Here is a 14846-nt window from a genome sequence, read left to right as displayed (position 1 = left end):
TGCATGATACTATTGTTCTGGGGTTTCCCTGGTTACAGATTCATAATCCAGCTTTGGATTGGAAATCTGTGTCTGTGGTGAGTTGGGGTTGTCGGTGTGCCTTTAGTGAGGCTCCGGTGTTTTCCACCTCTCCTCAGTCGCATGATGTTCCTGATTATTTGGCGGACTTTTATGATGTATTTAGTGAGAATGAGTCTGCGTCTCTGCCTCCTCATAGGAGTTATGACTGTGCAATTGAACTGAGCCCGGGGTGTAAATTTCCCAAGGGTCGGCTCTTCAATTTATCTGTACCCGAGCACGAGGCTATGCGATCCTATATTAAGGAGGCGTTGGAGAAGGGTCATATTAGACCATCCTCGTCACCCTTAGGTGCCGGGTTTTTTTTTGTAGCCAAAAAGGATGGATCATTAAGACCTTGTATTGATTATCGTGCCCTCAACAAAATTACTGTTAAATATCAGTATCCGTTACCCCTGATTTCTGATCTATTCTCCAGAGTTAAAGGTGCTTGCTGGTTTACCAAGCTTGACCTCAGGGGGGCGTATAATCTTATTCGCATTAAGCATGGGGATGAATGGAACACGGGGTTTAATGCTGCGGAGGGACATTTTGAGTACCTGGTGATGCCTTTTGGGCTCACTAATGCCCCTTCTGTCTTCCAGTGCTTCATGAACGATATTTTCCGAGATTTTGTCGATAAATTTTTGATTATCTATCTGGATAATATTTTGATCTTCTCCAAGGATTGGGATTCTCATGTGGAACATATTCGGACTGTGTTCCGGATCTTGAGGGAGAATTCCCTGTATGTCAAGGGATCTAAATGCCTTTTTGGAGTACAGAGGATTTCTTTTTTGGGATTTATTTTGTCCCCGTCAACTATTGAAATGGACCCGGCCAAGGTACAGGCCATTCACGATTGGTTTCAGCCCACTTCTTTGAAGGCCCTCCAGAAGTTTTTGGGTTTTGCTAATTTTTATCGGAAATTTATAGCAAAATTTTCTAGTATTGCCAAGCCATTGACTGATTTGACTAAAAAGGGTGCTGATGTGTTAAATTGGTCTCCGGAGGCTGTTTCTTCCTTTCAGGAGCTGAAGCGAAGATTCACCTCCGCCCCAGTTTTGCGGCAACCTGATGTCTCACTTCCATTCCAGGTAGAGGTGGATGCTTCTGAGATTGGTGCAGGAGCTGTTTTGTCCCAAAAGGATCCTGTAACATCTAAAATGAATCCCTGTGCTTTCTTTTCCCGAAAGTTCTCTCCATCTGAACGTAACTATGATGTGGGGAATCGGGAACTGTTGGCCATGAAATGGGCATTTGAGGAGTGGAGACATTGGTTGGAGGGAGCTAAGCATCAAGTCGTGGTCCTCACTGGCCACAAGAATTTGATTTACCTAGAGTCGGCTAAGCGCTTGAACCCTAGACAGGCTAGGTGGGCCTTGTTTTTTACACGTTTTGATTTTGTGGTTTCTTTTCTTCCTGGAACAAAGAATGTCAAGGCAGACGCCCTCTCTAGGAGCTTCCTTGCTGATTCTCCTGTGGTGACCAAGCCTGCTACCATTTTAGGCGAAGGGGTAGTTCTTTCTGCCATCTCGCCCGATTTGAGACGTGCTCTGGAAGAGTTCCAGGAGGACAAACCTGAGCGTTGTCCCAGTGGAAAGTTGTATGTTCCTGACCAGTGGAAAAAGAGAGTGATGTCTGAAGTTCATTGCTCTGCTTTGGCTGGTCATCCAGGTATTTTTGGTACTAGAGATCTGGTGAGTCAGTTTTTTTTGGTGGCCCTCCTTGTCTCGTGATGTCAGGAATTTTGTGCAGTCCTGTGGGACGTGCTCCCGGTCTAAATCGTGTTCTCGCTCTAGTGGGTTGTTGATGCCTTTGCCTGTCCCCAAGAGGCCATGGACCCATATTTCAATGGATTTCATCTCTGATATGCCTGTCTCTCAGAGGATGACTGTTATTTGGGTGATTTGTGATAGGTTTTCTAAGATGGTTCATCTTATACCACTCCCTAAGTTGCCGTCTTCCTCTGAGTTGGTGCCCCTGTTTTTACAACAGGTGGTTCGTTTGCACGGGATTCCTGAAAACATTGTGTCTGACAGAGGAGTGCAGTTTGTGTCTAGATTTTGGAGAACTTTCTGTTCCAGGCTGGGAATTCAGTTGTCCTTCTCCTCTGCTTTTCACCCTCAGACCAATGGGCAGACAGAGAGAACAAACCAGACCTTGGAGTCATATTTGAGATGTTTTATTTCTGCTGATCAGGATGATTGGGTTTTATTTTTGCCCTTGGCCGAATTTGCTTTGAATAATAGAGCTAGTTCTGCCACTTTGATGTCACCTTTTTTTTGTAACTTTGGGTTTCATCCTCGATTTTCTTCAGGGCAGGTGGAGCCCTCTGCCTGCCCAGGTGTTGACACTGTGGTGGAGAGAATGCACCAGATCTGGGACCAAGTGGTGGATAAGTTATCTCTCTCCCAGGAAAAGGCCCAGCGGTTTTCCAACCGACATAGGACCATTGGTCCCCAGTTTAAGGTTGGTGATATGGTGTGGTTATCATCAAAAAATATTGCTATGAAGGTGGCTTCTCCTAAGTTTAAGCCTAGATTTATTGGACCTTACAAGATTGTGGAGATTATTAATCCGGTCTCTTTTCGTTTGGCTCTTCCTGTCACATTTAAAATCCATAATGTGTTCCATAAATCTTTGTTGAAGAGGTTTGTTGAACCTGTTGTTCCGGGGGTGGCACCTCCAGACCCTGTATTGGTTGAAGGTAACATGGAGTATGAGGTAGAGAAAGTACTGGATTCCCGTCTGGCTAGACGGAGACTCCAGTATTTGGTTAAGTGGAAGGGTTATGGTCAGGAGGATAATTCCTGGGTCTCTGCCTCTGATATTCATGCCAAACGATTGGTGCGTGCCTTTCATCGGGCTCACCATGATCGCCCTGGTGGCGTAGTTGAGGGTTCGGTGACCCCTCCTCAAGGGGGAGGTACTTTTGTGAGTTCATTTTCCTCTTCAATACTGAGGCCCGGGGAACTCCCTCTTCTGGTAAAGAAAGGTAGTGAGCCTGATTGTCAAACACCTGAGGCTGATTATGATGACTGGCTGAGTGGAGTTACGGACTGGATATAAGGCTGCCGACGCCCTTCTGCCCTGCGGGTGATTTCTCTGTGGGATCCTTGGAGACCAGTCTGAATTCCTGCTCCTCCAAAGCTAAGTTTGCTGCTCGGCCTTTTGCTTTTGTGCTTTGACTATGTTTTTGCTTTGTTTTTCTGGATTTCTGCCATTCCCTGCTGGGGTGTACTGAATTCATTTAGTTCTGTCTTCTGAAAATACCTGAGTGCTGATTCAGTTTTTGAAGCCTAGCTGCTTCAGGGCTTTTTTCATATCAGCTGGTTGGCTTATGCCTTTGATAGGGTTTTGGCAGATTGCAGACAGCAGCCTTCCTGTCCTTTCCTATCTAGGTAGTTTTGGGGCCCCATCTTTGCTCAGTCTATCTTTCTGTCTGTTTTAGTATTTTCATCTTGCTTCACCGTCATTATATGTTGGGGGCTGCCTATTGCTTTGGGGTCTGCTCTGGGGCAGTTTAGATTTCCCCTTTCTTTCTTTAGGCCTATGTATTTCTCCGGCTGTGATCGAGGGGTCTAGGGCATCGTAGGAAACCCCCACGGCTACTGCTAGTTGTGTTGATAGGTTCAGGGGTCTGCAATCTGATAGTTGCCAACTTCTCTGGTTTTCTGGACTTAGCTTGTATTTCTGCTTTTGCCTCCTACGGTGACTCATTCATAACAGTGCAGATTCAGAGCGTGTGCCAAGAGGCACAACAGAGTGCAAGGCAGGGGACCTGAATACAGCGCACAATAATCAGGCACCTCCCCTAGTGGGAGGTCGTCTGATATAGCACATGACTACTACTGGTTCCGGGTCAGGACCTAGCCAGAAAGCACATGACCACTACGGGTTCCGGGTCTGGTCCTCCATTACCATAGAGAGGACCGAGCCCTATACAGCACTGACAGGAGCGCGCAAACGTGACATGTAGGAGGAGACCCGGGGACGAGAGCTGCGCGGGCGCACCCGATGGAACCCCCGGAGTGACCGCGGCTCCGGAAGAGATGACGTCGGGACCGAGGTCCCGCCCCCAGGTGAGCACGGCGTGACAATATATATGTTGCCTCTGCATCTTTCAATTGTTGCTCCACCTCGTCATCCTTCCCTGCGGTTACCCGCTTAATATAAGAGATCGTGGAGGACAAACAGCCCCTCAGGTATGCCTTAAGGGCATCCCAAAATAAATTAATATCCCGGGGTTCCGGGTGGGACGCGATGAAGCAATTCAACTGATCGATCGTTCTGTCCGTAGACCCCATCAATTTTAACCAGAAAGGATTTAATTTCCAAGCTATCCCACTGTTTACTCGCCCATATTTGAGTTTAAGGACGACCGGACTATGATCAAAGATTTCCCCTACTTCCATGTTCTATATCAGCCACCCACATTGCTAGACCGCCAGAACCGAATATATAGTCTATGCGTGATAGAGAGCGTTTGGTGGATGAGTGACAAGTGTATTCCCGTAACTTGGGGTGACGTACCCTCCACAAATCCAACCACCCGCCACCCCCCATAAATGATGACAACGGGGTTGTAGTCGCTGGGGAGGACCCCCTAGTCGTTAGATCATCCAGCCTCAACTTATCAAGGTGATTATTCATAACCATATTAAAGTTGCCCATACAAATAACATCTGCGTCTGGATAGTCAAGAGCAAAACTCATTGCCTTCTGCAGAATGGATATTCGAGCCGGAGGGGGGTTATAAATACATAAACAACAGGAAATATGTGGTCTTATCAATGCGTGGACAAAAATAAAACGACCCTCAGGATCCCTCCGAGTTTCCCTCGCCTCCCATCTGACGTCCCTATGTACCAACAGCGAGACCCCCCTCGAGTAGCTGGTGTGGAATGTATGGGCAGACCACTGTACCCAGGGTTTCTGTAGGCACCGCGCTGTATCCCTAGTCAGGTGCGTCTCCACCAAGGCCACAATGTGAGGGCGATAATGTCTGACCTGTGAAAAGACCTTGATCTTTTTTCGAGGAGTTTTTATTCCCCTCACATTCCATGTGAAACATATTAACTCCGACCCCATATTTTGCTCCTCTGGACATGATGCAAAGTGTTACCCGGGCAAAGTGTAGAGACATCACATGGAGACTGAAATTGTTGTCGACTGCGATTATAACCAAAAAAATACCAAAATCCTCTGCGGAAAAAAACCAACAAAGTGAATAAACAACAAACAACGTAGGAGCAAAGTCCTGTACTCCCACCACAAAACAAACAAGGGGATACCATCACTGAGCCCAGTGTCCGGTATTGTTGATATCCTGGACGCCTTCAAGTAAAGCTCCAATCAGCCGATTAATGGAAAAATACCAACTGACAATAAATGCCTTAGGATTCCTTTTCAGCAGACCCTCCATGAGATCGCAGCCACTCCGCCGCCTCCGCCGGATCTGTAAAAAACGAAGTAGAACCCCCGTGGACCTCCCGGAGCCGGGCCGGGTAAATCATTGAGTACACAACATTTCTCTCCCGTAGATGTCTTTTGACCTCCGTAAAGTGTGCCCGTTGTTTCTGGAGTTCCGCAGAGAAATCCGGGAAAATTGAGATCGTGGCATTGTTGAACTTAATAGGGCTTTTTTGCCGTGCCAGCCGTAGAGCCACGTCTCTATCCCTGCAATTGAGAATACGTGCCAGAAAGGGTCTTGGCGGGGCTCCCGGAGGAAGAGGCCTGGTAGGGACTCGATGAGCTCTTCCCACCGCAAATATTGAAGAGAATTCGTCGCCTAAAGTGGTTTTAAGCCAATCTGCTAAGAATTTCTCTGGATGCTGTCCCTCCGATCGTTCCGGCAGGCCAATAATTCGGATGTTGTTCCGACGCATTCTATTCTCCAGGTCATCTGCTTTTTGCCTCCACGCATTCATGGAACCTGCCACTTTCGTTAGTTTAGCCTCCATGGGCGTGATGGTGTCCACCTGGGATACCCGCGTCTCCACTTCCGTAATGCGCCCCTTCATGGCTTGCATATCTTGTCACAAGCATCCTGCCTCGGTATATACATCCTCTATCTTCCCAGACAGAGACGTCCTGGTCAAGGATATGGCTTGCATGAGTTGCTCGGACGCCTGTTTAAGCGTTAATTCCTCCTGCTCACACTCTCCCCCTCCTTCAGAGGGGCGGCTCTTACGCTGAGCTTGTGAGGAATTATTTTTAGTAGATCTAGAGCCCTCAGCATGATCCACTCTGGCATATTCTTTTAGCTTTTCAGGCGCTGTTACAGACCCCTTGGAACGACTCATGTTAGAGGCAGTGGGGCACAGCCAGATAGTAGAAACCGTGCACTCAGGATTCTCCAAATCAAAGTGACAGACAGTATGACGATCAAGTGATGACAGCAGGGTCCCAGGTACAGCACAGACCCACAGCGCCTCACAAAGAGGCAATGTCCAGCCCCAGGCAGCAAACAAGAGCCCCCACAGCCCAGGGAGCAACCCTCACAGGGACCACGGCCAGGGAGGGATCCAGGTCCTGACAATTATGGCGCTGGCAGGGCAGGCAATATGGTAAAAAGGGGGACGCGGTGCCCAATTTTCCAGGGCACACACCGCTTGTCCCCCACAAATGGTTAACTTTCTGCTCACCGTCCTGCTCCCTCAGCGCTGCAGCGATGGGGCCCGGCGCCGCGTCTCCAAGATGGCCGCCGCCCAGTGCAGGCCCCACCGGCCGCTTGAGTCTCCAGAGCCGCCGGCACCAAAGAGTCCAGCCCTGCTCTCCCGCGGGGGGGTCCAGGAGCGACCCCAGGTCAAGAGGGGTCAGAAGAAAGGCAAATGTGCCAATGAAACAGGGGTCCGCTGATCGGATGGTGTCAGGATGTCAGGAGCTTCCACAAAGCGCGTCCTACTCCGTCGCTGCCATAGCCACGCCCCCCCGCTCTCCATCTTTTTAGACACCTTTCCCCCTCTCCATTGCATATCTTTGTACAGCCCCCCCTGCCTTCTGCTATCTCTAACACCGAGAGAAGAGATGGTAAAAAAAAAATATTGTAATGAAGACCATTTAAGAAAGCTGCTTAGCTTTGCATTTAGAAAGCAAATAAGCAATTCTTTGACAAGGTGTACATGGCCTCAATGAGTCCATTCTGCCATTTTCTACAGAGCTGGTGGTCAGGAATTGCTGTACTTGGAAGATCTATGACGGCGACACTGTGCTAAATTAGGGAAAGCTTTAAAGGGAATCTGTCACCCCTTTTTTCAACTATGAACTGCTGGCACCAACATGAGGGGCTTATCTACAGCATTTTGTAATGCTGTAAATAAGCCCCCGATGTAAACTGAAAGAGAAGAAAAAGGAGTTATATTATACTTACCGGGGGGGGCGATCCGGTCTTGGTCAGATGGGTGTTGCGGTCCGGCGCCTCCCATCATCTAACGGTGACGTCCTCTTCTTTGCTGCCTGTCGTGGCTCAGGCGCACTGCTCTGCCCTGTTGAGGGCAGAGCAGAGTAATGCAGTGCGCAGGCGACGGACTCTGCTCTGCCCTCAATAGGGCAGATCAGTGCGACTGCGCCGGAACCACAACAGGCAGCAAAGAAGAGGACGTCACCGTTAGAAGATGGGAGGCGCCGGACTGGACGGCGACAACCATCGGACTGGACCCCCAGGTGAATATAATCTAACTCTTTTTTTTCTTATCTTTCAGGTTACATTGGGGGCTTATCTACAGCATTACAGAATGCTGTAGATCAGCCCCTGATGTCGGTGCTGGCAGCTCATAGTCGAAAAAAGGAGTGATAGATTCCCTTTAAGTAAAATCATCTGCTGGTCCCGTTTGGCTGATTGCTTGCCATTTACCCAAGTGATTAGAACTTACTCCATGCCTTTAAAAAGTGGATGACCCCCTTTAATTTTCATTTTTTTTCATCTTTGTTTTATTTTTTTTAAGGACCAACCCGCCGCAGTGACATGGAATCCTTGGGGTATTGCATGCTGAAATGGCTGCAAGGCTCCTTACCCTGGAGCGACAAAACAAATCCAGCCTCTATAATGGAGCAAAAACAAAGGTTAGTCTTCAGAATCACACTATCTCCGAACTTTAGCAGTGTATTTATGAATGATTTAACAGTTCGGAGCAAAGCGATGTTTTTCCGCTGGCTTGAACGTGGCTCTGTCCTGTGCTGCAAATAGAGCAGCTTCACCTCTGCACAATCGGACGAGTGCAGGTACAGCAGCGCTCTATGGCATAGAGATTGCAAATGCTACTCTCCTTGCCTAGGCCACCGGCCATCGCTGTTACTCTGCAGAGGTGAGGGATAGCATAGGTAAGAAGCAGTACACAATAGAAATAAAATGGCTTTGTTTTTTTTTTTTGTTTTTTAAACAGGGTTTTTATTAAGAGAGAATTTGCAAACTTATTTTTTTTTTTTTTTTTTTACAAGCACTTTGTAGTTTTACTCATTAACAATGAGAAAACATCTTGGGTAACAATGACTACTTTTCATGTACGGAAGCCAATATAGGATGACTCCCCATCCCCAGCGACGTTTGTGTCCTGACCTCAAACTTTGTCTTCAAAGGAATGTTAGAGGCTCAATTTCAGCGCTTTTTAGGAGGTAAATTGTTATTTATATGCATTGATTTTATTTCCAGGTTTCATACAGATGTACCCGGACTCTTGAAGCAATGCTACAACAGAAGCAAAACTCCAGGTACGGACAGTTTGCAAACAATTTAGTTGGAGACGCAGCTCTGAAGTCCACAGCTCAATGTCATACGGGATCATGAGTAAGCTGTATGGGCTCACTAGGTAAGCTGTATGGGCTCACTAGGTAATCTGTATGGGTCCCTATATCGCCCTATTATTGCACGCTCCAGAGGAGTTGCACAATCCAGTCCGGTATTTTCCCAAATCGCTGACCGTCATTTTCTTTTTTAAATTAGCAGAACTATGTGCCCAAGATTTTTTTTTTTTTTTGCTTTTCTGAAAAAAAAAAAATGGGTGAGCGATTGCCACAGAAGCCTAGTGTTTCTTTAACCACTTCACAACCTATAACGTGCAGCCTCGAGGACTTTAACATAGTATGCAAGCACGCCAAAGTCACTCGGTTAGCCTCTGAGCATTCTCCGAAAACACCTTATCCCAGCACGTTCGCTCATCGCTGTTTGTTACCCAAGTCCATCCAATAGACGATGAATGGAGCGGGCACACACATGAATCTGCTTTATTACTCCACAGGCCTTTTAGTCCTCCAATAATTGCTTTTTTGTCATCCATTCTATCCATAAGCGGCTCATGTGCGGGTCTAGTTTTGGCAATAACCGTTTTGTTACTTTCTTTGTGTGTTCTTTTATGTGCTAGTTAGAATATTTTATGTAACATATTGGAAAATTGTTTGTAAATGTAAATCTTTTGTATTCTGTGTGTAGACGTGGTGAAATCATTCTTGGAAAAAGTGATGAACATGAACTACATAGAAAAGCCGAATTACAAAGAAATTCGGGATATCTTCTCATCTGCCCTGCAGAAAGTCAGAGTTGGGCCCTATGATCCTGTACAACTTTAAAGAAGGTAATTTCCACCTATGTGACCGTCTTAAAGGGGTGGTGTTCGCTGACTACAGACACCGAGGTCTCCTGACCTGTAGGGTCTTTTTTGTACCCATTGGATAAGAAAAGACAGGGTGAACAGTTGCACACTGTAGCCCAAGTCGCAAGCCGTACCTGGAAAAAAAAAAAGAGAGAAAAGATTAATAAAGCACAACTAAACCTAGGGTAAGTTCTCCCGATGGTAGCGGTGCCATGCGTCATTCGAATTCCACGCCAATTCGACAGAATTAGACGATTATATAGTAGATATAATATATATGTGTATTTATGTATGTACGTATATTGCTCAAAAAAATAAAGGGAACACTTAAACAACAGAATATAACTCCAAGTAAATCATACTTCTGTGAAATCAAACTGTCCACTTAGGAAGCAACACTGAATGACAATCAATTTCACATGCTGCTGTGCAAATGGAATAGACAACAGATGGAAATTATTGGCAATTATCAAGACACCCTCAATAAAGGAGTGGTTCTGCAGGTGGGGACCACAGACCACATCTCAGTACCAATGCTTTCTGGCTGATGTTATGGTCACTTTTGAATGTTGGTTGTGCTTTTACACTCGTGGTAGCATGAGAGACTCTACAACCCACACAAGTGGCTCAGGTAGTGCAGCTTATCCAGGATGGCACATCAATGCGAGCTGTAGCAAGAACACCGTGCGGCCCTCCAAATAAATGCCACTCCATACCATTTCTGACCCTCTGCCAAACTGGTCATGCTGAAGGATGTTGCAGGCAGCAGATCACTCTCCACGGCGTCTCCAGACTATGTCACGCAAAACACAAGCCGCAGAGACACCATCACATGTTTCTCAATGCAAGTAATGACTAGCCAGGTCTTTCCCTGGGAAGGAACAACCACGGGAAGGGCAGTCTCCAATGAAGGAAACCACCTATGCCAAAACATGGTATCCATCCACAGACAGCTGTTTCGGGGTATTGCCCCTCATCAGTGTGGAGTAGGAAACTGGCTAGTAGGATCAATGCCTAGTAAAAGACTGTGAAAAAATGAGGATGAATGAAAAACATAAAAAACATGTGATGGTGTCTCCGCAGTGTTGGATGTTGATCTCCATGAGTTCATTCATCCTCCTTTTTCCAGACTGTCACGTCTGTCACATGTGCTCAGTGTGAACCTGCTTTCATATGTGAAGATCACAGGGCGCCAGTAGCGAGTTTGCCAATCCTGGTGTTCTGTGGCAAATGCCAAGCGTCCTGTATGGTGTTGGGCTGTGAGCACAACACCCATCTGTAGACGTCGGGAACTCAGACCATCCTCATGGAGTCGGTTTCTGACCGTTTGTGCAGACACATGCACATTTGTGGCCTGCTGGAGGTCATTTTGCAGGGCTCTGGCAGTGCTCCTCCTGTTCCTTCTTGCACAATGGCGGAGGCAGTGGTCCTGCTGCTGGGTTGTTGCCCTCCTACGGCCCTCTCCACATCTCCTAGTGTACTGGCCTGTCTCCTGGTAGCGCCTCCAGCCTCTGGACACTACGCTGACAGACATAGCAAACCTTCTTGCCACAGCTCGCATTGGTGTGCCATCCTGGATGAGCTGCACTACCTGAGCCACTTGTGTGGGTTGTAGAGTCTGTCTCATGCTACCATGAGTGTGAAAGCACAACCAACATTCAAAAGTGACCACAACATCAGCCAGAAAGCATTGGTACTGAGATGTGGTCTGTGGTCCCCACCTGCACAACCACCCCTTTATTGAGGGTGTCTTGATAATTGCCAATAATTTCCATCTGTTGTCTATTCCATTTGCACAGCAGCATGTGACATTGATTGTCAATCAGTGTTGCTTCCTAAGTGGACAGTTTGATTTCACAGAAGTTTGATTTACTTGGAGCTAGATTCTGTTGTTTAAGTGTTCCCTTTATTTCTTTTTAGGAGTGTATTATTAGTGCACTTATAAACTTACCCTGAGCTTCTTTTCCTTTCTGGTTTTGAAAGCGATCATGTTTTTTTTTTTTTTTTTTTAGTTTTGTTCTTGTTCTGTGCAGTTTGGGTTAATTTTGCTTTCTTTTTACATTTGCAGATTTGCAGCAATGTTGAAGATTGTTTGTTTTTATCAAACAGGAATAATCTCACCCATTTATGGTACAATGGATTACAAATATGCTACATTTCTATGGTGACCTGAATGAATCCAGATTCTTGTTGGCTTGAACTACTGTAAGGCTCTGTTCACACTCAGCGTTTTGCAGTGTTTATTTTTTTTTCACCTATACCGCAAACAGTTTTTTGCCATGTTTTTCAGCAGTTGTTTTGGGCGGGTACGGATTACATGTGTGATTTGCCTACTGTGCATATTTTATAGTTTTTTTTAACTTTCAAAAAAAGCAGCAACTTTTAATTTTTTTTTTTTACACTTTCTCATTGCTTTCTGTTTGTGAAAAAATGCTGCAAAAACACTGAAAATTGACACGCCGCAGATTTGAAAAATGCTGCAGTTCTGAAATTTGGTCAGGTAAAAAAGCGCATGCAAGATATTTTCGCAATCTCATAGCTTTTGCTGGTACTGTGAAATGCAGCTTCTTTCCTGCAGAAAAAAAACCGCTGCGTGTGAACATAGCCATCTATCATCATGTATTACCTGTGACAGTGTGCTGTATGCTGTCCTTACTGCTGACGGAGGAGGTGAGGCCGCGCTACTGAATCTCTCTATTTTACTGATTTAATGTATTTAACAATGTTTAGTTATTGTTTCCTGGGTTTGTTGGCTGTTTTTTTCTTTACTTGTGATACTAAACTGCTGTTTTTTGACATATGGATTTTAAATACTTAACATGGTGAAAAAAATTGTGAGAGAAGACATACAAAGAATCCATCCAACCTATCAAAGTTGGAAAAAGAGTAATTTTAAAATTATTTTTTCAGGGGGGGGGGGGGTGAGGAAAGGTATGCTGAACACACATTTTACGACATGGACTTTAAAGATCCTCCAAATGGTGTGTGAAATTATAATCTAATCTTTTCCTAATTTGTTCCTTTCTTTTTGTAGCACTGTGATATCTTCAGGATAAAGCGGTGACATTTTTTTTTTTTTTTAGTTTTTTTTTAATTTAAGGTCATTCTTTAAAATATTTTCATTCGCATCCTAATCACACTCCTTTTAATTTTATTGATTTGCTGTTATAAAAATAGTTTTAAATAAAATATTTAAATATACAACTTTGTAATTCACTGTTGTCTTGTTTTTTGGCCTGATTTATATCTGCAGAAATATTAACCCCTTAAGTAAAAATTAGCTAAATTCTTGCAAATTTTTAATTTTTTTTTGTAATCTTTTTTTAATTCCCTTCAAATTGGTGCAGGTTTTGGTTATGAGAACCCCTATTGATCGCTGAAAAGACCACTGAGAAACGCGTATTTCAGGACTCAGGAGCACATAGCAAAGTATGGATTCAATAGAAAATCAGTCTATTGCGATTTTGATTTTACAGCCTGAAAGCGCCACTCTGAAGCCAAGTTAAGTCACTCTGCACTTCACCAGCGCTGCAGAGGTAATGTTACCTCTGCAAGTAGCATGGGAGAGTGGACAGTTAGGGACATCGGTTAAGCCATTCTGCCAGCCTGATCTGTCAATCAGGGAAGCAGCGCACCTTGGCAAGGAGAAGCGGTGCGCTCCAGGAGATATGTATTTGAGAACATCCCTTACGAGCCCTGAATAACTGCATAGTTAAAGCCAGCCATGGTGATTGATTAGGAGATTATACTTTGCTGACCATCACCCAGTACTGGTACAAATACGATACCACCGATGTCTGCAGTGAATGGTATAACTTTAGGACCACCATTATAAATTTGAGATACATAACATAAAGCTAACCTTTATGATGGGACCGCTGCCTAATTGCTTTTACTGTAGTTCCCGAAATGCACCCTAACAAAAAATGTACAATTAGTCCATGTTCACATATGGCAGAAATAATCCTAATTGCATATACACCAACTGGCATCTGTTTCTCTTTGGTGTCAGTCTCTGACAGCGGCATTTAGAAGAAATGCATGGATTGACCCCCAGATCGCGATCAATCTATGGGTTACTATTAAAGCTGGGGGCCTGCTGAAGGCCCCCATCGCTGTCCTCTCGCTATTAATGTGAAGGTCAGCCGTATACTATATGCTACAAAACCTTGTAGTAAATGGCACAAGCGATCATAGATTCAAATCCCCTAAGGGCACTAAAAAAAAGTAGTAACATTCCAAATTGACCCCCCCTTTTCTTCCGTTAAAAATAAGGAAAAAGGGTTGAAATGATAAAATACTCATCTGTAAAAGTTCCAAATATCAAAATATTTTTTTTACACCTCATCTTCCATATAAAATGTAGAAATAAGCAATCAAAGCATTGTATGTACTCCAGATTTGTGGTTAAAAAAAAGTCCACTCACTGTGCAAAAAACTAACCCTTACCCAACCCCATCAACAGAAAAATAATGATGTCATGGGTCTCTGAAAATGGTGACACAACACTACTTTTTTTTTTTTTTTTCTCCAATATTCTGAATTTTTTCTTTCTCATCACTTATACATAAAAAAATACAAAAATTGATATGATCGAAATTGTTTTCAGGTTATCTTTACTGCACAATGAACGCCATAAAATTGAAACCCCCAAAAAATGGTGAAACTGTATTTTTTAGTTTTTTAATTTTATTTGGGATTTTATTTTTCCCATTTTTCAGTCCATTGCATAGCAAAACTACAGCTGTTCTCGCAAATAAAAAACCTTTGTAAGTTTATGATGATGAAAAAAATACAAAAGTTACGGGTCTTGGAAGAAGCTGAGGGGGAGGGTAAAATCAAAAGCACAAAAAAATTATTTGGTGCTTAAGAGGCTAAAGCCTGAAGAGGCAAAGTTGTGGCCAAAAATCCAACAGGTTTAAATTTATTTATTTTTTTATGGCAGTTGCATATTTGGTTGCACATTTGCATATATTGTGTCCCATTGACAATTTGATACAATGTTACAAGTGGCATCACAATCTACACATGGCCCTGTTGCCCTTCAATAGGAGATGAGTTGTAGTACGGACAGCGGCCACCACACAATTTACGGCGCTGTGATGTAACGGCTCTTTACAACTGGCTGCAGCTGGAGCTGCAAACTGCTGATTGGTGCGTTTCTGGGGTTGAACCCTCACTGATCTGGTATTGATGACA

The 14846-nt window shown here is 44.6% G+C and overlaps 1 protein-coding gene across 1 annotated transcript in view; it reads left to right on the top strand.

Annotated features, from left to right (window-relative positions):
• Nucleotides 1–12859, top strand: part of LOC141092344 (serine/threonine-protein kinase VRK3-like) — an 89544-nt gene extending 76685 nt beyond the window's left edge. Inside the window, exons 12-15 of the mRNA XM_073578413.1 lie at nucleotides 8007–8124; nucleotides 8711–8769; nucleotides 9488–9629; nucleotides 11716–12859. Coding sequence (XP_073434514.1) covers nucleotides 8007–8124; nucleotides 8711–8769; nucleotides 9488–9624 — 314 coding nt within the window. The 3' untranslated portion in view covers nucleotides 9625–9629; nucleotides 11716–12859. The remainder of the gene's footprint in view (nucleotides 1–8006; nucleotides 8125–8710; nucleotides 8770–9487; nucleotides 9630–11715) is intronic.
• The last annotated feature ends 1987 nt before the right edge of the window (nucleotides 12860–14846 follow it).

This window comes from Dendrobates tinctorius, unplaced genomic scaffold (genome assembly GCF_039654945.1).
Source record: "Dendrobates tinctorius isolate UK_male_01 unplaced genomic scaffold, ASM3965494v1 ptg000059l, whole genome shotgun sequence".
Taxonomy (NCBI): Eukaryota; Metazoa; Chordata; class Amphibia; order Anura; family Dendrobatidae; genus Dendrobates; species Dendrobates tinctorius.
This window is presented reverse-complemented; position numbering and strand designations above follow the sequence as displayed.